General features: G+C 44.4%; 2 protein-coding genes across 5 annotated transcripts; both read left to right on the forward strand.

The window, feature by feature from the left end:
* Positions 1 to 712: 712 nt before the first annotated feature.
* NONO (non-POU domain containing octamer binding) lies at positions 713 to 18,814 on the forward strand. Of its 3 annotated transcripts, XM_054676198.2 has the most exons (13): positions 1,215 to 1,345; positions 2,021 to 2,077; positions 2,604 to 2,717; positions 8,253 to 8,415; positions 9,401 to 9,594; positions 11,854 to 12,155; positions 14,207 to 14,302; positions 14,493 to 14,689; positions 15,019 to 15,103; positions 15,478 to 15,580; positions 16,114 to 16,153; positions 16,352 to 16,461; positions 17,586 to 18,814. In XM_054676198.2, the coding sequence occupies exons 4-13, from the start codon at positions 8,262 to 8,264 to the stop codon at positions 17,718 to 17,720; spliced, it is 1,416 nt and encodes a 471-aa protein (XP_054532173.1). In that variant the 5' UTR covers positions 1,215 to 1,345; positions 2,021 to 2,077; positions 2,604 to 2,717; positions 8,253 to 8,261; the 3' UTR covers positions 17,721 to 18,814. The 3 variants fall into 3 exon arrangements, with proteins under 3 accessions (XP_054532174.1, XP_054532173.1, NP_001267057.2); NM_001280128.2 differs by lacking the exon at positions 2,604 to 2,717 and having other exon boundaries at positions 1,279 to 1,345; XM_054676199.2 differs by lacking the exons at positions 2,021 to 2,077; positions 2,604 to 2,717 and having other exon boundaries at positions 713 to 1,345.
* A 303-nt stretch (positions 18,815 to 19,117) lies between these two features.
* On the forward strand, positions 19,118 to 23,023 carry ITGB1BP2 (integrin subunit beta 1 binding protein 2). Of its 2 annotated transcripts, XM_054676680.2 has the most exons (11): positions 19,118 to 19,515; positions 19,785 to 19,834; positions 19,925 to 19,981; positions 20,060 to 20,205; positions 20,911 to 21,005; positions 21,110 to 21,165; positions 21,276 to 21,346; positions 21,461 to 21,560; positions 21,836 to 21,949; positions 22,191 to 22,253; positions 22,618 to 23,023. In XM_054676680.2, the coding sequence occupies exons 1-11, from the start codon at positions 19,452 to 19,454 to the stop codon at positions 22,843 to 22,845; spliced, it is 1,044 nt and encodes a 347-aa protein (XP_054532655.1). In that variant the 5' UTR covers positions 19,118 to 19,451; the 3' UTR covers positions 22,846 to 23,023. The 2 variants fall into 2 exon arrangements, with proteins under 2 accessions (XP_054532655.1, XP_054532656.1); XM_054676681.2 differs by lacking the exons at positions 19,785 to 19,834; positions 19,925 to 19,981; positions 20,060 to 20,205 and having other exon boundaries at positions 19,395 to 19,515.
* Positions 23,024 to 23,246: the final 223 nt, after the last annotated feature.

Genomic DNA, 23,246 nt, shown 5'->3' on the forward strand with positions numbered 1-23,246 from the left:
GGCTTAAGCGATCCTCCCGTCTCGGCCTCTCAAAGTACTGGGATTATAGGCATGAGCACTGCACCTAGCCAGAATTAAAAATTCAGGTTCTCAGTTGCATTAGTCATATTTCAATGGCCACTTATAGTTAGTAGCTGCCATATTGAACACAGCAGACATAGGACCTTTCCATCATTGCACACAGTTCTATTGAACAGCCCAAGTCTAGATCATTGTGTCCCCACATAAGGTGGTGCCCATTGGGATACCCTGCAACCCTGAGTGTGAATTAATTAATGGGAATTAACAACACATACTTATCAATTGATCCTTGTAGTCCTTGGTTAACCACGGGGGCGAGGCGAGTTAGGCATTACTGAAACAATGAAGGTTAGTTACTGATAGGCCTCCTATGGAATATACAGTCTGATCTAGAGGCCTACAATATATCCATGGCAATGATGACACCTGTTGAATCTCTCAGTAAATCATAGGAACAATAGTGATGTTTGGACTGCTAGGTTTTCTGGTTACCATGGAAATGAGCGTGCTGGTTACAATTCTGTGTAATCACGCAGAGACTAAGGTATGATGCACCCCCTCCTCCCCCACCCCGTCTGTAACCATGACCAAAGAGTTGACTATTTCAGTTGCGTTTCCCGAGTAGCCCCAGCAACAGGAGAAGCATCTAGAAATATGATTAAGTATGGGGTGTCAGGATGCAAGCCCTAACAAGGAAGTGTGAAAAAAGAAACATGGCGGGGCATTTTTTTCAGTAGGAAAAGGCCAAATCTATTCCACTGAATACAATGACATTGTTACTCTTGCTTCTTGCACAGGCGCAGTGCAGGACTGCTCCGAGCACGCCTACGCGCGCATTTTCTCCCCTTCCTCTCCCTCTTTCCACTTTCCTCTCCCTTTTTCTCCTCTCCTTTCCCCCTCCCACCACTTGGTCTTTCAGTCTTTCAGTCAGTTCGTTTAGGTCTCTCCTTCCGACCCCCACCCCCAGCTCCTCTCCCTTTCCTTTTCCCCCTCCCCCTTTCCTTTCCCGTCTCACGCGCCAGGCCGCTTGCACATGCGCATTAGGTACAAAGCCTCGCTCTTTGTCCCCATCTGTCGTTCACACGAACTCAAGCCTTTGGCATTCGGCAGCCAATAGAATCTAAGAAATGGCGGAAAAATGATTCCGCCTCGGGAGCTAAACCTTGATTGGCAGTTTAGCTAACCAATCGAGAACGCCATTTTGTACCCCTTGGGAGGCACCGAGCTCCGTCGTCTCGTTTCCGGCGGTCGCGCGCTCTTTTCTCGGGACGGGAGAGGCCGTGTAGCGTCGCCGTTACTCCGAGGAGATATCAGTCGGTAGAGGGTGAGTTTTGGGACGTCTTGGTTCTTGTTTGGGAGGGTAGTGGGATTTCTTGGAACAATCAGCGAAGGAAGAGGCTAGGGTGAAGCTAGGTTTGGAGGGTGGATGGCGCTTCCGAGGCCCCTTGAGGCCTTGTCTCTGCCGCCACACTGCTTTCTCAGCCCACCCGCGGGGGGCCACCTCTCTCAACTCGCTTCGCTTCGGGCTTTCCCCATTTTCGTTCCTGCCCTGTTTCTTTGTGCAACTCATCTCCGAATCTTACCCGTGTCAGTAAGTTGCCGGCCTCTGAGCCGCCCTGGGCCCGACGGTGTGGGGTCTATTATGAGAGATCGCTGAAGTCGTGGTTGGTTAGAGGAGGAGGCGCTTTGTCGGGCGCTCCTCCTCTCGGCCCGGCGAGGCCATTAATTCAGAATGGGCAAGTGGGGCCCCTCAAGCGATATTTCTTTGTCAAAACTCTTAGCTGGAAAGTTCCTCTGCATATCCAGAGCCCACCGCTTTCGTAGTCAGATTTCTGTATGCCCTTTTTCTAAAGTCCTAACCGCCTAGCTCCTTGACGCATTTATATAGCATCACTTTTTAAAATGAAACTTAAATTTATGGATTTCGCATCGAGTATTTTGTTTTCCAGTTTGAGAAACTCTTACCATAACCTGACACGTTTCTTTGTGTTTTTAACAGAGAAGTCGAGGTTAGAGGGAACTGGGAGGCACTTTGCTGTCTGCAGTCGAAGTTGAGGTAGGTGTAAGGGATAGGGTTGCCAGACAAAACACCGGGCACCCAGTTGAATTAGAATTTCACCTACACAACCAATTATTTTTAAGTATATGTTGCATAGTTTTCAATTAAATTTCAAATTTAATTGTGGGTTGTGTATTTTAGTTGCTAAATCTGGCAACTCTAGTGGGGGGGCCCTGGCTATATTTATACTGTGTCTTTGTCCACCTTCCTTGTTATTAAATGAAAAGTCCTAAGAAACTCTTAGAGAAGGACCTTAGTTCATTTTACAGCTTTCAGGCTGGCCATCCAGGCAGCCATCTCAGTCTTGTAAATTTATACCAGATTTAGATTTCAGATATGTGTGATGTAGTGTTTGGTCCTCTACCTAAACATTTGTTTAACTGTAGCATGCCCAGTGGTTAGAGTCTTTCTCAACCAGCAATACGTGTTTTCTCTCAAAATTCTTCATCAGGATTATTAGTCTCAGGGACACAAGTAGACAGTAATCTTTGCTGCTGATCTTCGCGCTGTGTTCTCTTTTCAGAGACCCAGTATTTAGGCGACAGTGAATTTATTACTCTGAAGAGGGTTCTGCACATATTTCCAAATTATATTGGTGGTCATCAGAAGTAGGTGATAGGAAGAAATACTTCTCAAGGTACTTGCTACTTGGTGGGCACTGTTATAGGTGCTTTATTATGATAGTCTTACTAGTGCATTCCATCCTGGGCCTCTCCGGGGCCAGGGGAAGAGAGATGTTTAACACCTGGAACCCAAGTAGGAAAAGATTTGATTCTGATGCCCACCTTGCCCCATCCCCAACTATTTCCAGGGTGGACTTTAGATTTTGTATGTTTTAACTTCCTGCTTTTATATCTTATTTTTTAAAACACTATTTCCTTTTTTTGTTGTTTTTTTTTAAAGGTATCTCATTTGCCATGAAACTGCTACACCTGCTCATGGCGTTTAAAATCCTTACAACTTTTTGAGAAAACGATGTTGCACTATGTGGCAAGAGTCACAGGATAGATTCTATTTTTAAGAATTTATCCTATGGAAATAATTAAATGGAAATAAAGCTGAAAGCCAGAAGACATTTACTGCAGCGTTATAATAGGAAAAGCCAAAAACAACCACCTAAATGTCTTATAGTAGGGAGTAGTTTAGTAAAGTAGTACATCCTGGTGAACTTTATATAGTCATTAAAAATTACAATTATGTTGACATTAGCAGAAATGAGGAAACTCTGAATATACAAGGGTGCATTATCAGTTACTGAAATGATAATGTATGTCTAAATAAGCAAGAATGGAAAATTGTGGGAGGAATATTTAATCATGGATATGTCCAAAGATTTAGCTATGAGCATTGATTATAATGGTGAAAAATTAGAAACAACCCAGGTGTCCAACACAATAGGGACTTGGTTGACAACTGAATGCTGTGTCCGTTAACGTAAAAGATTTAATGACATGAAAGCTGTTTATGATACATCATAAAGTGGAAAAAACAGGTTACAAACTAGTATTTATCATATCTAATTTCAAATACATAAATTAATGACTAGAAGGATATACCAACATGTTAACAGTGACTATTTTTAGTGGCAGGTCTATGGATTTTTATATTTGCATTTTTATTTATTTTGGTTTTTCTAAATTTTCTATAATATATTTTGTAATAAGTATCTGATTGTAATTTCTGTTTAAAATTTTTAAAATAAAATTTTAAGTTGTAATTTCTGATACCTTATAACATTAATGAGAAACAAAATTGATTAAATGATATAAATGTGAAAATTTAAATCTTGGCTGAAATGTCAGATGTTGTGAGGTTTACCATCTGCCTCCTTCTCCCTATCCACTTTGCCTTCCTCCCCCATTTTTATTTATTTTCCCATAGCACTTACCTCTTAAGTACTATATAATTTACTTATATATATTGTCTCTCACTACAAGCAAGTTCTGTAGGCAAGAATCTGCTTTGTTCACTAATCCACTGTAACCATCTAGAATAGTGCCTAGCAAATGGTAGGCATTCACTGAATATTTTTTGAATGAAATCGTGAATTGAAAAATTATCAGTAACCTAAAAGCAATGCAGTTGTTTTCATTTTTGCCTACCTTCTGTTCCCTTGTCTATATTCACATCTTTAAAATTAGAAAAAACCTTTCCCCGTTAGAATATCAGACATACTCGTGTTTATGTGGTCTTCATAATTTTTAATGCTGTGAACATTCTGTTGTATAGATGTACCGTACTTTCATGAAAACCACTCCCCTAATTTTGGAAATTTAAGTCATTTTTATTGTTTTCTTACCATAAAGGCCATTACAATGAACACTTTCACGGGTGTAGTTTTTAATTTTAAAATTATTAGGATAAATTTCCAGGAGTAGAATTTCCAAATTAAAGACTATGAATTAACATCTTGATAGCTCTTGTTACTTTTTTTCTTACTAAACTTTTGGATACAGAATTTGGTAATTGCATTAATGTTTTCAGTTTTGGTGGGATGTGACATAAAACAGATTAGGAATGTTTTTATACACTTGAAAGTATTCCCGTATACTCATCATCAAAATCAATAGTTACCAAGCCTTTGTCGCATTTCTTTAATCTGAGAAATATAATTTTCTGTGTTTATAATTATTTTTTGAGACAGACTCTCACTTTGTTGCCCAGGCTGGAGTGCAGCGGCACTGTCTTGGCCTACTGCAACCTCCGCCTCTCAGGTTCAAGTGATGCTCCTGCCTCAGCCTCCTGAGTAGCTGGGATTACAGATGCCCACCACCATGCCCAGCTAATTTTTGTGTTTTCGATAGAGACGGGTTTTCACCATGTTGGTCAGGCTGGTCTTGAACTCCTGACCTCAAGCAATCCACCCTCCTCGGCCTCCCAAAGTGCTGGGATTACCAGTGTGAGCCACCACGCCTGGCCTATTTATTTATTTTTGAGACCAAGTCTCACTCTGCCGCCTAGGCTGGAGTGCAGTGGCAGCATCTCTGCTCACTGCAATCTCGTCCTCCTTGGTTCAAGCAATTCTCCTGCCTCAGCCTCTCTAGTAGCTGGGACTACAGGTGCAAGCTACCACACCCGGCTAATTTTTTTGTATTTTTAGTAGAGACAGGGTTTCACCATGTTGGCCAGGCTGGTCTCGAACTCCTGACCTCAGATGATCTGGCCTGCCTTAGTCCCCCAAAGTGCTGGGATTACAGGCATGAACCACTGCACCCAGCCTATTTTTTTCTCTCTTTTTTTGAGACAGGGTCTCATTCTGTTGCCTAGGCTGGAGTGCAGTGTTATGATTTGCCTCACTGTAACCTCCTCTTCGTGGGCTCAAGTGATGCTCCAGCCTCAGCCTCCCAAGTAGCTGGGACTACAGGCATGAGCCACTGCACCTGGCCTCCCCTCCCCCCTACCCTTTTTTTTTTTTTTTTTTTTTTTTAATAAAGACCGAGTCTTGCTACGTTGCCCAGGCTGGTCTCAAACTCCTGGGGTCAAGCCATCTTCCCGCCTCAGCCTCCCAAAGTGCTGAGATTACAGGCCTGAGCCACCATGCTGGCTTCATTTGTTTTTTTTTTTTTTATTTCAACGTTTGGGAGCACAGAGCACTTGTTTTCTTTTTAATCTTATGTTGATTTTTAAATGATAGAATTTAACATTTTATTATTTTTATCTTTTTTTTTTTTTTTTTTTCTTGAGACAGGGTCTCATTCTCCCTGCCCAGGCTGGAATACAATGGTGTGATCACAGCTCACTGCAGCCTCAGCCTCTCAAGTAGCTGGGACTACATGAGTGTGCTATCATGCCTGGCTAATTTTTTTAATACATATTTTTTGTAGAGGTGGGGCTCACTATGTTGCCCAGGCTGGTCTCTAACTACTGGGCCCAAGCAGTCCTCCTGCCTAGACCTCCCAAATTGCTGGGATTACAGATGTGAGCCACTGTGCCCAGCCTATTTATCTTTTCTTTTTTTTTTTGAGACGGAGTTTCACTCTTGTGCAATGGCGCAATCTCGGCTCACGGCAACCTCCGCCTCCCAGGTTCAAGTGATTCTCCTGGCTCAGCCTCCTGAGTAACTGGGATTACAGGCATGTGCCACCACACCCCGCTAATTTTTGTATTTTTAGTAGAGATGGGGTTTCACCATGTTGGTCAGGTTGTTCTTGCACTCCTGACCTCAGCTAATCCACTGGCCTCAGCCTCCTGAAGTGCTGGGATTACAGGCGTGAGCCGTCTCGCCTGGCCTATCTTTTTATGTTTGCTTTTATTGCTTTAGTAGTCATTTGTCTTTCCACTGTAATTAATAAATATTTAGAGTGTGTACTGTATGCCAGTAGTGAGCCAGCATTTTCACGTTTATTCTCATAGCCACTTTGAGAGACAGGTATTTTTATCATCCCCTTTAGAACAGCTGAAGAAACAGGTACAGAGTAATTTACTAGTAAGTAGTACACAATTGAGGAACACAATTCAAACCTAAGTATGCCTAACCTCACAGCCCATACTAGTACCACTGTTATTTCCACGGTATGTACTGTGGGCTAGGATTGGTAGGTACCAGAGAAGATAAGACTTTACTAGTCTTTGTCCTTGTGATAACCAGAATCTATTTCGATCATTTTGTTTTTAAAATATGCTTAAATGTGTGATGGGGCGAGTTTTTAAGAGTAGATTCTTTTGGAAAAGTAGTTTTCTATTAATGTGTAGTATTGAACTGGGAAGTTCCTTAAGCGATTCTAGTGCAAACAGTTCTCATCCAGTACTCATTTAGTTTTTATGTGCAGTATAACTGCTGATGCCTCGTTGTTTTTAATTTTATTATTTTTTAAATTTTTTAAAATTTTTTATTTTATTTTATTTTCGAGACAGAGTCTAGCTCTGTTGCCCAGGCTAGAGTGCAGTGGCGCAATCTCGGCTCACTGCCAGCTCCGCCTCCTGAGTTCACGCCATTCTCTTGCCTCAGCCTCCCGAATAGCCAGGACTACAGGCGCCTGCCACCACGCCCGGCTAATTTTTTGTATTTTTAGTAGAGACGGGGTTTCACCATGTTAGGCAGGATGGTCTTGATCTCCTGACCTCGTGATCTGCCTGCCTTAGCCTCCCAAAGTGCTGGGATTACAGGTGTGAGCCACTGTGCCTGGCCAGGTTTTTATTTTTATTTTTTATTTTTTTGAGATAGGGTCTTTCTTGGTTGCCCAGGCTGGAGTGCAGTGGCACAGTCATGGCTTATTACAGCCTCTAACTCGTGGGCTCAAGTGAACCTCCAGCTCCAGCCTCCTGAGTAGCTGGGACTACGGCACCACTATGCCTGGGTAGTGTTTTTTTGTTTTGTTTTGTTTTTTGGAGACGGAGTCTCACTCTGTCACCAGGCTGGAGTACAGTGGCACGATCTCAGCTCACTGCAACCTCCACCTCCCAGGTTCAAGCCATTCCCCTGTCTCAGCCTCCCAAGTAGCTGGGATTACAGGCACCCACTACCATTCCTGGGTAGTTGTTGTATTTTTAGTATAGATGTGGTTTCACCATGTTGGCCAGGCTTGTCTCGAACCCCTGACCTGGTGATCCACCCACCTTGGCCTCCCAAAGTGCTAGGATTACAGTCTTGAGCCACACGCCCAACCTGCCTGGGTCATTTTTAAATGTTTTTGTAGAGATGGGGGTCTCACGGTGTTGTCTAGGCTGGTCTTGAACTCCTGGGCTCAAGTGATCCTCCCACCTCAGCCTCCCAAGTACCTAGAACCACAGGCGTGCGCCACCACACCCAGCTAATTTTTGTATTTTTTTGGTAGAGGTGAGGTTTCACCATGTTGCCCAGGCTGGTCTCAAACTTCTGGACTCAAGCAGTCCTCCCACCTCCGCCTCCCAAAGTGTTGGGATTACAGGCGTGAGCCACTGCACCCAGCCTTTTTATTTATTTTTTCTTTATTTTTTTCCTTTTTTGTTTGATTTTTACTATATTTTGTAACCTCCAGAACGCAAGATTTTTTTTTTTAACATAGTTTCCATATGCAACACTGATAGATTTTTGAATTGTTCTTCTTTGTCATGGTTGTTCAAAGTAACAAATTGTTTGCCTCTGACAAAAGCCAGAGCACTTAAGGTGATGAATTACATATAAGTCATCAGGAAGGTGGCTGATTGTGTTATTAGTACTGAATTTATTTATTAGTCTACTTTTTCTTTGTAGGGTGCAAAAATGCAGAGTAATAAAACTTTTAACTTGGAGAAGCAAAACCATACTCCAAGAAAGCATCATCAACATCACCACCAGCAGCAGCACCACCAGCAGCAACAGCAGCAGCCGCCACCACCGCCAATACCTGCAAATGGGCAACAGGCCAGCAGCCAAAGTGTGTATATGCTAGGTGATGGAGTAGAAATGGATTCCCTCTGGGAATGGTTTCTTGGTTTTTAGATTAGTTTCTCGGGCTTATAAGGGAATAGGCCTTTATGGCACACCTTTGTTCTTTTTTCTCTTTACCTCTTAATACTTACGATGGAAAAGGCTGATTCTCCGGAACCAAGGAGCAAACATGTATGACAGCAGTTGAGTACAGGTTGCTCTGCTGTGTTGACACATTCTACTGTTAAACAGATGTCTGCATGTTTTACCTCAGCTTGGTTCTTAGAGGTAGTCATCAGATGACTGGTAGTTAAAAATAATATAGAAAAGTCTTTAAGGCTTAAATGGAGAAGTCTGGTACTGAATACTATACTTTTAGCCTTGAGCCTGTACCAGCTCATTGTAAAAAGTCTTTAAGTATATGTTCCTGTTTGAGTACCAATTGTGTGCCTCTAAGACTAGAACCAATCCCAACTTTGTTTATTTCCAGAGATTACTATAAAGAGTTGCTCTTTCCTAACGCATTTCATTCTGTTGCCCCCAGCCTGAAAGAATGGGAACTGTTAAGGTTATGAAAATTGGTGAGAGATTAGGAAAATGGAACAGTTACTTTGTTTTTTGTTTTTTTTTGTTTGTTTATTCTCATCTGAAGGTACGTTTTGAATGTTAAAATCTGATGCCTTGTAACATAGGGCTCCTTCCTTGAATTGCTTAATTTTTCTCTTTGGCTGGTAACGCCTATATTTTTCTTTCTCTTGCTTAGTCCAGCTTGGCTTCTGGCCCGTCGTAGAGCTGTTCAGATGTCCTCTGCATACTGCTTTCACATTCTAAGGCACAATTTACTCATAAGTGGTTAGGTTGCCTTGGGAAATGGTGTTTACATTCTCTACAACAATTAATGTTTCCTCATTTATCAGTGGTTATAGGTCTTTGAGGATACGACTATAATTCTATTTCCCCAGTCTTTTAAGTGACTGTGTGTCTTCTCTCAGATGAAGGCTTGACTATTGACCTGAAGAATTTTAGAAAACCAGGAGAGAAGACCTTCACCCAACGAAGCCGTCTTTTTGTGGGAAATCTTCCTCCCGACATCACTGAGGAAGAAATGAGGAAACTATTTGAGAAATATGGAAAGGCAGGCGAAGTCTTCATTCATAAGGATAAAGGATTTGGCTTTATCCGCTTGGTGAGCAACTGTTGGCTTTTGAGGCATGTGCTCTCAAGGTGGGGAAGCTGGAGAATAATAGATGTGCAAAAATAGGCAGTGGAAATAATTCTCAGATGATTTGTTCCTTGAAAGCTTGATGAAACAGAACCACAAAAATGGCACATTTTAATTTTTCCTCATAAGTTTTGTTTCAAGGATAACAGGTTTTTTGCCTAGGATACTGGAGCTAAAGTATGCCCTTTGGAACTTTTTTTTTTTTGAGACGGAGTATCACTCTTGTGGCCCAGGCTGGCGTTCAGTGGCATGGTCTCGGCTCACTGCAACCTCCACCTCCCGGGTTCAAGTGATTCTCCTGCCTCAGCCTCCTGAGTAGCTGGGATTACAGGTGTCTGTCACCACACCCGGCTAATTTTTGTATTTTTGGTAGAGACGGGGTTTCACTGTTTTGGCCAGGCTGGTCTCGAGCTCCTGACCTCAGGTGATCCACCCACCTTGGCCTCCCAAAGTATTGGGGTTACAGACGTGAGCCACTGCACCTGGCTGGAACTTTTTTGTTTTAATTAGGAAATTTCAAACATATAGAAGTAGACAGAATAATAATGAACCTGCACATATGCATTGCATAGCTTCAGTAATTATCAAGTTGTGGTTAATTTTGTTTTATCTGTACCCTTTCCCTATTTGGTCCCCCCATGATCAAGAGATGGGTATCTCACCATGTTGCCTTGGCTAGACTTGAATTCCTGAGCTTAAGCAATTCTCTGTCCTCAGCCTCCTGAGTAGCTGGGACAAAGGCAACGCACCACGGTGCCTGGTTTATTTGTATCTTTAAAAAACTATTTTAAATTGAATTAACCAGGCATGGTATACGTCTGTAGTCCTAACTACTCAACTAGGCTAAGATGATAGGGCTGATTGAGCCTAGGAGTTTGAGGTTACAGTGAGCTATGCTCATAGCACTGCACTTCAGCCTGGGTGATAGAGTGAGACCCAGTCTCTTAAAAAAAAACTAATGATGGTAAAACATACATAACATAAAATTTACTATCTTAACCGTTTGTAAGTGTAGACATTATTTTAAAATCGGGTTCGATTTAGGGAAAGTATATGAGAGGAAAACATTTCTAGACATTATCTACCTCCATAAATGGAAGAGAATAATGTGACAGCAGGATCACTGGATGGGGTGGTCAGAACTGATTTTCATTCCAATCTGCCAAGTCATTTTTCTCTGGGTATCGGGTTTCTCTTTAGTAATATGAAAGGGATCCTGTCAAGGTTCCTGGTTCCAAAGAGGCTTCTTGGAGGATATTCGTGATTCTGGTACATACCTAGCAAAAATTAGACTGAGCATGGTGGCTCATGCCTGTAATCCCAGCACTTTTTGGGAGGCCAAGGTGGGCGGATCACTTGAGGTCAGGAGTTTGAGACCAGCCTGGCCAACATGGTTAAACCCCGTCTCTATTAAAACTACAAAAATTAGCTGGACATGGTGGTAAGCGCCTGTAATCCCACCTGCTCAGGAGGCTGAGGCAGGAGAATCGCCTGAACCTGGGAAGCAGAGGTTGCAGTGAGCTGAGATTGCTCCACTGCACTCCAGTCTGGGCAACACAGCAAGACTCCGTCTCGAAGAAAAAAAAAAAACTAAAATATTCTAGGTGGTTTTAGGGTGGTCTTTGAGTTTTTGTTTTTGTTTTTTTGAGACGGAGTTTTGCTTTGTTGCCCATGCTGGAGTGCGGTGGCGTGATCTTGGCTCACTGCAACCTCCGCCTCCCGGGTTCAGGCAGTTCTCCTCCCTCAGCCTCTGGAGTAGCTGGAACTACCAGTGCGTGCCACTGCGCCTGGCTAATTTTTTGTATTTTAGTAGAGACCAGGTTTCACCCTGTTGGCCAGGATGATCTCGATCTCCTGACCTCGTTATCCACCCGCCTCGGCCTCCCAAAATTCTGGGATTACAGGCGTGAGCCACCGTACCCGGCCAATGGTCTTTGTTTTCTGGATGATCTGTTGTCATTGGGAGAATAATACCTATGAAATTGATGATCACCTAAGTGTTATTGACTTCTAGAACTACATGTGATTTATTGCAAGGCCATCAGAAGCAAACTAGGGTGGCCAAAGAGCTGAAGCACACAGTTAAGTTCTTTCACTTCTGTTTCTTTGTATGGTTGTTTAGTTTTTCTGGGGAGATATTGAACTATACTGCTTTAGACTGTTGATGGCTGCTAAGGTGTTCTTTGTCAAACTGAGTTATTCTGATTTTCCTCTGCTTCCTAGGAAACCCGAACCCTAGCGGAGATTGCCAAAGTGGAGCTGGACAATATGCCACTCCGTGGAAAGCAGCTGCGTGTGCGCTTTGCCTGCCATAGTGCATCCCTTACAGTTCGAAACCTTCCTCAGTATGTGTCCAACGAACTGCTGGAAGAAGCCTTTTCTGTGTTTGGCCAGGTAGAGAGGGCTGTAGTCATTGTGGATGATCGAGGAAGGCCCTCAGGAAAAGGCATTGTTGAGTTCTCAGGGAAGCCAGCTGCTCGGAAAGCTCTGGACAGATGCAGTGAAGGCTCCTTCCTGCTAACCACGTAAGTGAGGGTCATTTTCAGACATAGACCTTAGATTGCTAATTCCTTCCATGGTCTGGAGAGTTAGCCTCTAGTAACCACTTTTCTATGTTTAAAGACTTTTGGTCAGCCTGGCATGGTGGCTGACTCCTGTAATCCCAGCACTTTGGGAGGCCGGGGCAGGTGGATCACCTGAGGTCAGGAGTTCGAGACCAGCCTGACCAACATGGTGAAACCCTGTCTCTACTAAAAATACAAAAAATTAGCCAAGCATGGTGGCGTGTGCCTGTAGTCCCAGCTACTTGGGAGGCTGAGGCAGGAGAATCGCTTGAACCCAGGAGGCAGAGGTTGCAGCGAGCTGAGATCACGCCACTGTACTCCAGCCTGGGCAACAGAGTGAAACTGCCTCAAAAAAATAAATAAAAGACTGGGCAAAACAGCGGCTTACGCCTGTAATCCCAGCAATTTGGGAGGCCGAGGCGGGTGGATCATGAGGTGAGGAGATCAAGACCATCCTGGCCAACATGGTGAAAGCCCGTCTCTACTAAAAATACAAATAAATAAAATAAAAATACCAAAATTAGCGCACCTGTAGTCCCAGCAACTTGGGAGGCTGAGGCAGGAGAATCACTTGAACCTGGAAGGCAGAGGTTGCAGTGAGCCGAGATTGTGCCATTGCACTCCAGCCTGGCGATAGAGCAAGATTCTGTCTCAAAAAAAAGAAAAAAAAAGACTTTTGGCCCAGGCGGGACAGATCACCAGGTCAGGAGATCGAGACCATCCTGGCTAACACGGTGAAACCCTGTCTCTACTAAAAAATACAACAAATTAGCCGGGTGTGGTGGCGGGCGCCTGTTGTCCCAGCTACTCTGGAGGCTGAGGCAGGAGAATGGCGTGAACCTGGGAGGTGGAGCTTGCAGTGAGCCGAGATTGCGCCACTGCACTCCAGCCTGGGCAACAGAACAAGACTCCGTCTCCAAAAAAAAAAGAAAAAAAAAAGACTTTTGGTATTAGGCTGGGCATGGTGGCTCATGCCTGTAATACCAACACTTCAGGAGGCTAAGGCGGGTGAATCACGAGGTCCTGAGTTTGAGACCAGCCTGGCCAAGGTGGTGAAACCCCGTCTCTACTAAAAATACAAAAAGTAGCTGGACGCGGTGGTGGGCGCCTGTGATCCCAGCTACTCGGGAGGCTGAGGCAGGAGAATCACTTGAACCCGGGAGGCAGAGGTTGCAGTGAGCCGACATTGCACCACTGCACTCTAGCCTGGGCGACAGAGGAAGACTCCGTTTCCAAAAAAAAGACTTTTGGTACTAAGTGAGCTTTCTCATATGATTTTTCTATAATCTTACATTAATAGACGTGGGATGACGATTATGAAAAATAACTTTTTAGTCATTCGGTAGGTTGTCATGTAGTCAGTGTTAAGTCTCTCTTTACTTTGAAGATTTAGAGTTCTGAAAAGTTGATTTGTGCCTGCAGTATCTCTTAGTGTTTACCACAAGTCATTTCTCAGAGTGTCTGTAGATGTTTAGGCTGTACTTAAGTACTGCACCTACCTACTTGGAATATCTTTTTGAGACTGTATTCAGAGATCTAAGTCCTGATTTCGTCCTGTCAACCCCAGATTTTCTTTTTTCTTTTTCTTTTCTTTTTTTTTTTTTGAGACAGAGTCTCACTCTGTAGCCCGGGCTAGAGTGGTGCAGTGGCACAATCTCGGCTCATTTCAACCTCTGTCTCCCGGGTCCAAGCGATTCTCCTGCCTCAGCCTCCCAAGTAGCTGGGATTACAGATGTCTGTAGAGTCAGGGTTTCACCATGTTGGCCAGGCTTGTCTTGAACTCCTGACCTCATGATTCACCCGCCTCGTCCTCCCAAAGTGCTGGGATTACAGGCGTGAGCCACCACCCCCAGCCCAACCCCAAATTTTTTATAATGTCATTAGGTATAAAAACTTCAGAAGTGTTTGTCCAATCCTGAGCCCTAGCTAATTCATTGTGCCAGTGACATGTGTAGAGAAGAAGCCTGGTGGGGTATGATTTGATTAACACTGAACTTTGTTCTTTCTTCCAGATTTCCTCGTCCTGTGACTGTGGAGCCCATGGACCAGTTAGATGATGAAGAGGGACTTCCAGAGAAGCTGGTTATAAAAAACCAGCAATTTCACAAGTATGCAGTCTTGATAGATTTCCCTATTAGGTGTTTCCTTCTTAAGAAAGCTTATAAAGGGATATGTAAAAGAGGCAGGTCTTTGCTGCACATGTTCACTGGCAGCCATTATCTTGGTCCTCACAAGGAATGCAATTCTTAGCTGGGGTAATTCTGGACAAAGTTAGTAACCTAGGAACCTTGCCTATAGGGAACGAGAGCAGCCACCCAGATTTGCACAGCCTGGCTCCTTTGAGTATGAATATGCCATGCGCTGGAAGGCACTCATTGAGATGGAGAAGCAGCAGCAGGACCAAGTGGACCGCAACATCAAGGAGGCTCGTGAGAAGCTGGAGATGGAGATGGAAGCTGCACGCCATGAGCACCAGGTCATGCTAATGAGACAGGGTGAGTCTAGGCCTGTAAGTCTTAAAGCTGAAAGGACAAAATGATATTTTTAAATGGGTTTCTTTGTATCAATTAACAGAAGGGCCTGCATCTCTGCTTTTATACTTATTTTGCGTTGATTTTGGTAGATAAATAGGCTTGGAGATGTGGCAGAGATACTGGATTCTGTGGAGAAGGAAATGATAGGTATAACTTCATTTTGGAATCTGGACACCACAGGTGGTTCCAAAGGAATTAGATCCTCTTTGCTTTCTGGATCTTTATTTGAAGAAAGTCATTAGATCTATATGAAGACAATGAGGAATATTCTTAGTCTGTTGTTTTTTTAGATTTGATGAGGCGCCAAGAAGAACTTCGGAGGATGGAAGAGCTGCACAACCAAGAGGTGCAAAAACGAAAGCAACTGGAGCTCAGGTAACTTTTCTCGAACACTTTTTCCCTGACAACTCTAAAAGGTAATGTCTCACTCCTCTTTCCTACTGCCATGCTACCTCATGTATTTATAAATGTGTTGGCAAATATTTCCTGGCTGCTTCTCAGGTTCTTTCTTTGGATTGGAGATGTTTTAGCTGCCCATGGTCCTAGAAGTTACCTGCTAAAAAGAAAGCAGCTGAATGCTGGTCTCATGAGGTTTCTTTGGGGGTTGCCTCAGGGCTGGGCACACTTAACAGTGAGTTTCCTGGTGAACTGATAGTTTTCAGTAGGCCAGTCTCCTTGGTTGAGTCTCCTGTTAATCTGCTCAAGTTCTGAAATGCCTCTGTCTTAAATACATTGGTGACTCTCTGTAGGCAGGAGGAAGAGCGCAGGCGCCGTGAAGAAGAGATGCGGCGGCAGCAAGAAGAAATGATGCGGCGACAGCAGGAAGGATTCAAGGGAACCTTCCCTGATGCGGTATATCTCCCATGTGCCCGTGATGTACCAGACCAGTCGTGATAAACAAACTCACCATGAATTGTCTGCTAGGTTACCGGTTATGACCAATTTTCCCGTGTTGTGAAATAACCCTTTAGAAAAAAGAATTCATAAGAAGGAGAGGTAAGGTTTGAAGAGGAGATCTTGCCTCACAAGCAATATAGGATGAAAAACTGGGTCTGCTGTATTCTGTTTAGACTCAGTGACTATAGGAAGAGATATGCAACCTTGGCTAGTCCTCTGCTGTCCTTGCAATTGTACAAGTTGGAGCTTCAGAAGCAATCTCTTCCCCCTTTCACCTCTCTGTTGCTAATAGGAGGCTCTGGCTTACGTCCTAGTAGCTTTGTGACCTTGAATTTGTTGAACAACTAGCAAGGATTGTGCTCCTCGCTTTCTCAGTGCTGTTTGGACGTGTTATCACTCTATCTGCTTCCCTTAGTGTGTGGTCCTTGATGGACTGTGGTAGAATGCACTGCTGTCTTGGACTGTCTTGAGTATTTTTTGTTTTTCAGAGAGAGCAGGAGATTCGGATGGGTCAGATGGCTATGGGAGGTAAGGACTTAGGAGGTTAATGGCTCTGATTTCCTTTTTTGTTTGGTCTTGGGTGAACTATGTAGCTTCTGCTACCTACTTTAAGGGGGTGACATACATGTCTTACTTAGCCCAGAGGTCTTGTTGAATTGTTTCCTTTGGCATAGAAAGAGACTAACAATCTTCATCCCTTGTACTGATCACACTACTCTGCCTTAGGTGCTATGGGCATAAACAACAGAGGTGCCATGCCCCCTGCTCCTGTGCCAGCTGGTACCCCAGCTCCTCCAGGACCTGCCACTATGATGCCGGATGGAACTTTGGGATTGGTAATAAAACTGCAGTGCCTTAACAGTAATTCTAAATGGTGGTAGGAGGAGAACAGGCATTGCTTTCACAGCCCCTGGGGGCCTACCTCAGTTTGCTATAGATAGCAGTCTTTTTTTTTTGGAGACAGAGTTTCCCTCTTGTTGCCCAGGCTAGAGTGCAATGGCATGGTCTTGGCTCACTGCAACCTCCACCTCCCGGGTTCAGGCGAGTCTCCTGCCTCAGCCTCCCGAATAGCTGGGACTACAGGTGCTTGCCACCATGCCCGGCTAATTTTTGTATTTTTAGTAGAGATGGGGTTACACCATGTTGGCCAGGCTGGTCTCAAACTCCTGACCTCAGGTGATCCACCAGCCTCGGCCTCCCAATTTTGTATTTTTATTAGAGACTGAGTTTGACCACGTTGGTCAGGCTGTTCTTGAACTCCTGACCTCAGATAATCTGCCCGCCTCGGTTTCCCAAAGTGCTGGGATTACTGGCGTGAGCCACCAAGCCCGGCCCAGATAGCAGTCTTTAGGACTGCTGGTATCCATTAAATGTAACCTCAAGGTCTTTATTTTTGAATCTTGAGCAAACTCAGTCTCTATACTTAATCTAGGAGTTAAGTAAATGCCACCGTCTGACTGGCCAGTCTGATTGACTATGTTTGTTGGAGGGAAGTCAATGAAGGCTAGGCATTATCACATAAAATAGTTGTGAATCCAAATACTTCATGGCTCATGCAATCCTGGGGTTGTTTTGGTTATGGTGTTAAAATGCCAAAACTGGATAGTTTGGTTGTTTCTGTTTTTGTTTTTCTTTTTTTCTTTTTCTTTTTGAGACAGAGTTTTGCTCTTGTCGCCCAGGCTGGAGTGCAGTGGTGCAATCTTGGCTCACTGCAACCTCCGCCTCCCAGGTTCAAGCGATTCTCCTGCCTCAGCCTCCTGAGTAGCTGGGATTACAGGCATGCGCCACCACTTTTGGGGTTATCCACTAGAGTTCTAAACAGACTTAGTCACCCACTCCTACCTACCATCAGGAGCCTTGAATAGTTGAATGGAAATAGCCTCCAGTGGAGGGACTACAGATGGGTGGGAAGCTTCCAACAATGGCTCTGTTACAGTGTTGCTCTCTTTTTCTCTTTAAGACCCCACCAACAACTGAACGCTTTGGTCAGGCTGCTACAATGGAAGGAATTGGGGCAATTGGTGGAACTCCTCCTGCATTCAACCGTGCAGCTCCTGGAGCTGAATTTGCCCCAAACAAACGTCGCCGATACTAATAAGTTGCAGTGTCTAGTTTCTCAAAACCCTTAAAAGAAGGACCCTTTTTGGACTAGCCAGAATTCTACCCTGGAAAAGTGTTAGGGATTCCTTCCAATAGTTAGATCTACCCTGCCTGTACTACTCTAGGGAGTATGCTGGAGGCAGAGGGCAAGGGAGGGGTGGTATTAAACAAGTCAATTCTGTGTGGTATATTGTTTAATCAGTTCTGTGTGGTGCATTCATGAAGTCTCTAATGTGATTGTTGAGGGCCTGGGGAAACCATGGCAAAGTGGATCCAGTTAGAGCCCATTAATCTTGATCATTCCGGTTTTTTTTTTTTTTTTTTGTCCATCTTGTTTCATTTGCTTGCCCTGCCCCCGAGACGGAGTCTTACTCTGTCGCCCAGGCTGGAGTATAGTGGCATGATCTCGGCTCACTGCAATCTCTGCCTCCCGGGTTCAAGCTTGTCCAGGCTGATCTTGAACTCCTGACCTCGTGATCTACCCGCCTCGGCCTCCCAAAATGCTGGGATTACAGGGGTGAGCCACCGTGCCCAACCTCACTTGCTTTCTTATCCTTACACTCCCCCAGCCCCAGAGAAACTGCCATATACACCACAAAAACCAAACATCCCCCAATGACCTTAGCCCCATTGCTCCATTCACTCCCAGGTGAGAATTCAGGCAAACGTCCACAAAGGTCACAGGCAGCGTACATACGGTTCTGTTATACCCCATATATTACCCCTTCATGTCCTAAAGAAGACATTTTCTCTTAGAGATTTTCATTTTAGTATATCTTTAAAAAAAAATCTTGTGTTAACTTGCCTCCATCTTTTTCTTGGGTGAGGACACCCAGGAATGACCCTTTTGTGTCTATGATGTTGCTGTTCACAGCTTTTCTTGATAGGCCTAGTACAATCTTGGGAACAGGGTTACTGTATACTGAAGGTCTGACAGTAGCTCTTAGACTCGCCTATCTTAGGTAGTCATGCTGTGCATTTTTTTTTCATTGGTGTACTGTGTTTGATTTGTCTCATATTTGGAGTTTTTCTGAAAAATGGAGCAGTAATGCAGCATCAACCTATTAAAATACATTTTAAGCCTTTTAATTTTCTGTGGTGTTTTTGAAGGGGAAAGGAGGGAGGGGAGTTATCTTAGGAGATGAGCAGTAGACTCTATAAAGGTAATCCTTTATGACCTTTGGATTACAGTATTGATCTAGACAAACATGGGGAGGAGGTGGGGATGAGGTGCATCAAATGGCTGGAGGGGTTGGCAAGGATTAGCGCTATTGATACTACATGGAAGTAATGATGGAGGAAAGCTGCCCCTCTGAAAGAGGAAGAAAATGGGCTTAATCCTCATCGAGCTGGGGGCGCAGGGGGGTCTCAAAATTGGTATTTGTTTCTTAGCAGCTGCTGCTATGTCCAAGGCTTGGAATTGCCGTGGTGAATCTAAAACTGTCTCAGTAGTGGTGAGCTGACCTCACCCAAGTTCAAAGCCCTACTCTGCCTGATCCTTTTTTCCTGAGCCTCAGAGCTAAAATGCCCCTGAGCTCTTTCCTATTGGCTGGAAAGACGAATTGAAGTTCCCTTGCCCATGTTAGGAGGTGTACGCCTCCTGAACTAAAGATAGAAACAGCTGGCCCTTCCAGGCAGCTAAAAGCCTCCAGACTAAGAGGTGTTCCCCATTCGGCAGCCAGACTCCTTGAAATACCCTTTCAGTAATCATTCAACCAACGCTTCCATGTCTCTACTCTGTCGTAACAAAGGCTGTGGGCAGCACTTTGACCCTAATACCAACCTTCCTGGTGAGTAAAGAATCCTGACCTGGCCAGGGGCTCTGTGTGGGTGTTGGGGACTGGTCAGCTGGGGGGCAGTGTGTTTGAGGAGCGGGGAAAGAAACTACCTGCCCTAGTTTAATTGGTCTGAGTGATCTTACAGCCTTTGCTGGCTTTTTTTTTTTTTTTCTTCACATTATATGGGAAGAAACCATAAATAGAAACCCGGGGAAGAGGTGAAAAATGATACTTGGTATAGTTATCTTCCCTTCCTTGATAACTTGTACTGATGTCCACAGATTCCTGTTGCCATCACCCTGGGGTCCCAATCTTCCATGATGCACTTAAGGTGAGGAGTAGGTGAGGGGGGTTAGCAAGAGCATTTCCCAGAAGAGATAATACCCAGGAAGCTAAGCTGATCTGGGTCTCTTGTTATCAGGGTTGGTCCTGCTGCCGAAAGCGAACTGTAGATTTCTCTGAGTTCTTAAACATCAAGGTAAATTATTTATGTACTTGGATTCTGCCCCCAATAGAAGGATTCTATCCCTAATCCTTATCTCCTTATCTATACTAGGGCTGTACTATGGGACCACACTGTGCTGAGAAGCTTCCTGAGGCCCCTCAACCTGAAGGCCCTGCTACAAGCAGTTCACTTCAGGAGCAAAAACCTCTGAATGTGATTCCAAAGTCAGCAGAGACCTTGCGCCGGGAGAGGCCCAAGTAAAGAGGAGGAGGCCCCTGGACTTTTCTTATTTTCATGTAGCTTCCTAGGAGTGATTAATGGATCATTGAGGACTGGGAACTAGGGACCAGGGATGTGAGGAGGGCCAGATGTCAGGGTTTGGATGGTGTATATCCTGTGCCTTAGGGGAAATTTGTGTCTGGAAATAACGCCCTTTCCTCTAAGGTGGTGTGGGATGATGGGATAGATATCTGAATCAACAGAGTAGATAGCCCCTCGCAAATACATCCTTAGTGTATAACACAAAAGGGATTGTTGAGAATGACTTCTCTTTCTAGAAAAGAACTTTAAGATAAATCTCATATCAAGAAAAGGATGTATTGTATTATTGGCAGCCAGGAGACTTCCCAAATTTTGTGGGAATAATAAGAGCAGCAGAAGGAAGTCATATTAGGTCCACGATTAGATAAAGAGGAAGAGGATATGACTCAGTTCTGCAGAGAAAAGTGGTTAGGTTTAGAGCAACTGAGTAGATGGGTAAGAGAAGTGCTGGGGATTTCTCTAGGGTTCAGGTATTTGGGATGTCCACAGAGATGAAAATTGGCAATGGGGTTGCTACCCAACCTCTCCAACTCTGCCTCACTTTCACCAGGCTTCTTTAATTCCATTACCATCGGTGGGAGTGTTGGAGCTAGCAATCATAGCTAATGGGTCAGAACTAAATCACCACCCTTAACCCCTAGGTCAGAGTTGCCTCTGAAGCTGCTGCCGCTAAATATATCCCAAGCCCTGGAAATGGCATTGGAACAGAAGGAATTAGACCAGGAACCTGGGGCAGGTAGGTGGGTCTTTAGTAGGATCAACTTCATAGACTGGAATTTAGTGGAAGTGGCAATTGAGTGGGGGGATGGATAAGTTCCTGACTCTGTTTCCCTTGCCCAGGACTTGACAGTCTGATCCGGACTGGTTCCAGCTGCCAGAACCCAGGATGTGATGCTGTGAGTGAGAGTTTTGAGGGGCTCAAGCATATGGCTGAGGGATGACTGGGTATAGATAGGCTGAGTAGGATATACCTTAGAATGACCTGGTTCTACTTTATCCTTCTTAGGTTTACCAAGGCCCTGAGAGTGATGCTACTCCATGTACCTACCACCCAGGAGCACCCAGATTCCATGAGGGGTGAGGGAGGGGACTGGGTGGGCTATGAGGCTATGAGACAGGTTTCTCCTAATATTTGGTCATAAGATAATATTGGGGGTGAGAGAATTCAGTTGAATTATCTTCCTACTTCAGGATGAAGTCTTGGAGCTGTTGTGGCATCCAGACCCTGGATTTTGGGGCATTCTTGGCACAACCAGGGTGCAGAGTCGGTAGACATGACTGGGGGAAGCAGGTAAGCCCCAGCTTTCCTGAACTCTTGATTAGAACCCAATCTCAGAGGTAAATTCTCCTCCCTCTCTGTACCACATAGCCAAGCTCCCTGTCTTCTCCCTTTAGTATAGACCAAATAAGATTCTGCTCCTTATCCCTCAACAGCCCAGAGGTTTTGCAATATGAGGTTGTGTTAATCTTTTTGAGACTCTCTGTCTCTTCTCCACGTGCATCATGAGAACTCCCCTTCAGTTAAGAATTTATTCTTACCACCTACATTTCACATCTTCTCTTTAGCTCCCAGCATCTTGCCGCCATGATTGGCACCAGACAGATTCCTTAGTAGTGGTGACTGTATATGGCCAGATTCCACTTCCTGCGTTTAACTGGGTGAAGGCCAGTCAAACTGAGGTGAGCAATGATCTGATGTTGGATGGGAGGATAGTCAATTGGGTGATACTACAATCTCACAGGCAGAGTTGCCATTTGCTGTTAACCTGTAGGCTCCATAGTACCCTTAGAGGAAAGGAGAGTTATTAGGTCAGGGCTGTCTGGCCAACCTGTGGATCATACCTCTGACCTGGTTATCTGTCGTAATGACCTATTCTGACCTTCTGGGTTTGTTACTACCCCTGTAATTCTTTTCTCTCAGCTTCATGTCCACATTGTCTTTGATGGTAACCGTGTGTTCCAAGCACAGATGAAGCTCTGGGGGGTAAGTGAAGACCAGGGGACACAAGAGCGGGAGGCAGATGGGTGAAAGAGCGGCTAGACTGGAATAGAGGGTGTCTTGAGGGAAGGAGTTGTACTAGGAAAATGGAGGTTTTCTCTTCATTTGCTTTCATTTTCTCTCTCTCTCCTACTCTTCCTATTTCCCTCTTTCCCTCCCCTCTTCCTTCTCCCTTTTCATCTCTCATTTCTTTCCTCTCTCTCCCTTATTGTCTTATTCCTCCCTTACCTTTTTTCTTACCTTATTTATTAAAAATTTCTCTCTCTCATTTGTCACCACTCCACCCTGACCCCAATGCCTTTGATTTCCTCATTCTCTCTTTCTTCTGTTTTCCTTTGCTCCTCCTCAGGTCATAAACGTGGAGCAGAGCTCTGTCTTCTTGATGCCATCTCGGGTTGAAATCTCCCTGGTCAAGGCTGACCCAGGATCCTGGGCCCAGCTGGAGCACCCTGATGCACTAGCTAAGAAGGCTAGGGCAGGGGTTGTGTTAGAGATGGATGAGGAAGAATCTGACGATTCAGATGATGATCTGAGCTGGACAGAGGAGGAGGAAGAGGAGGAAGCAATGGGGGAATAGTGACACCAGACAGTTGATGTCTAGATAGGACCTCAATGATTCCCTTAGAATCTTAGATACCAGGATATTGTTGGCCATGTGGCATCATTGAGCAGCAGGAGGCTGAAGGAGGGGAGAACAAAATTGTCCAAACCATGCTGTTTTTTCCCTTAAATAAATCTTGTATTCTTCAGTTTCACATAGTGTCATTCTCTCACCTCACTATCTAAGATTGTATTTATTACCCCCAACTGTGTGTTCAACACACATTGTGAAAACAAGCACACGCACATTTATTCTATTCCTCATAAACACCAGGTATTTACTGAGTACTCCCTATGTGCCCAGTTACGTGTTAGGTGGTTTAGAAATATCTGAGAAACAGAAGACTTACTCATTTCTCTCAACAAAGTAACAACCTG

This window comes from Pan troglodytes, chromosome X (assembly GCF_028858775.2).
Source record: "Pan troglodytes isolate AG18354 chromosome X, NHGRI_mPanTro3-v2.0_pri, whole genome shotgun sequence".
Classification (NCBI taxonomy): domain Eukaryota; kingdom Metazoa; phylum Chordata; class Mammalia; order Primates; family Hominidae; genus Pan; species Pan troglodytes.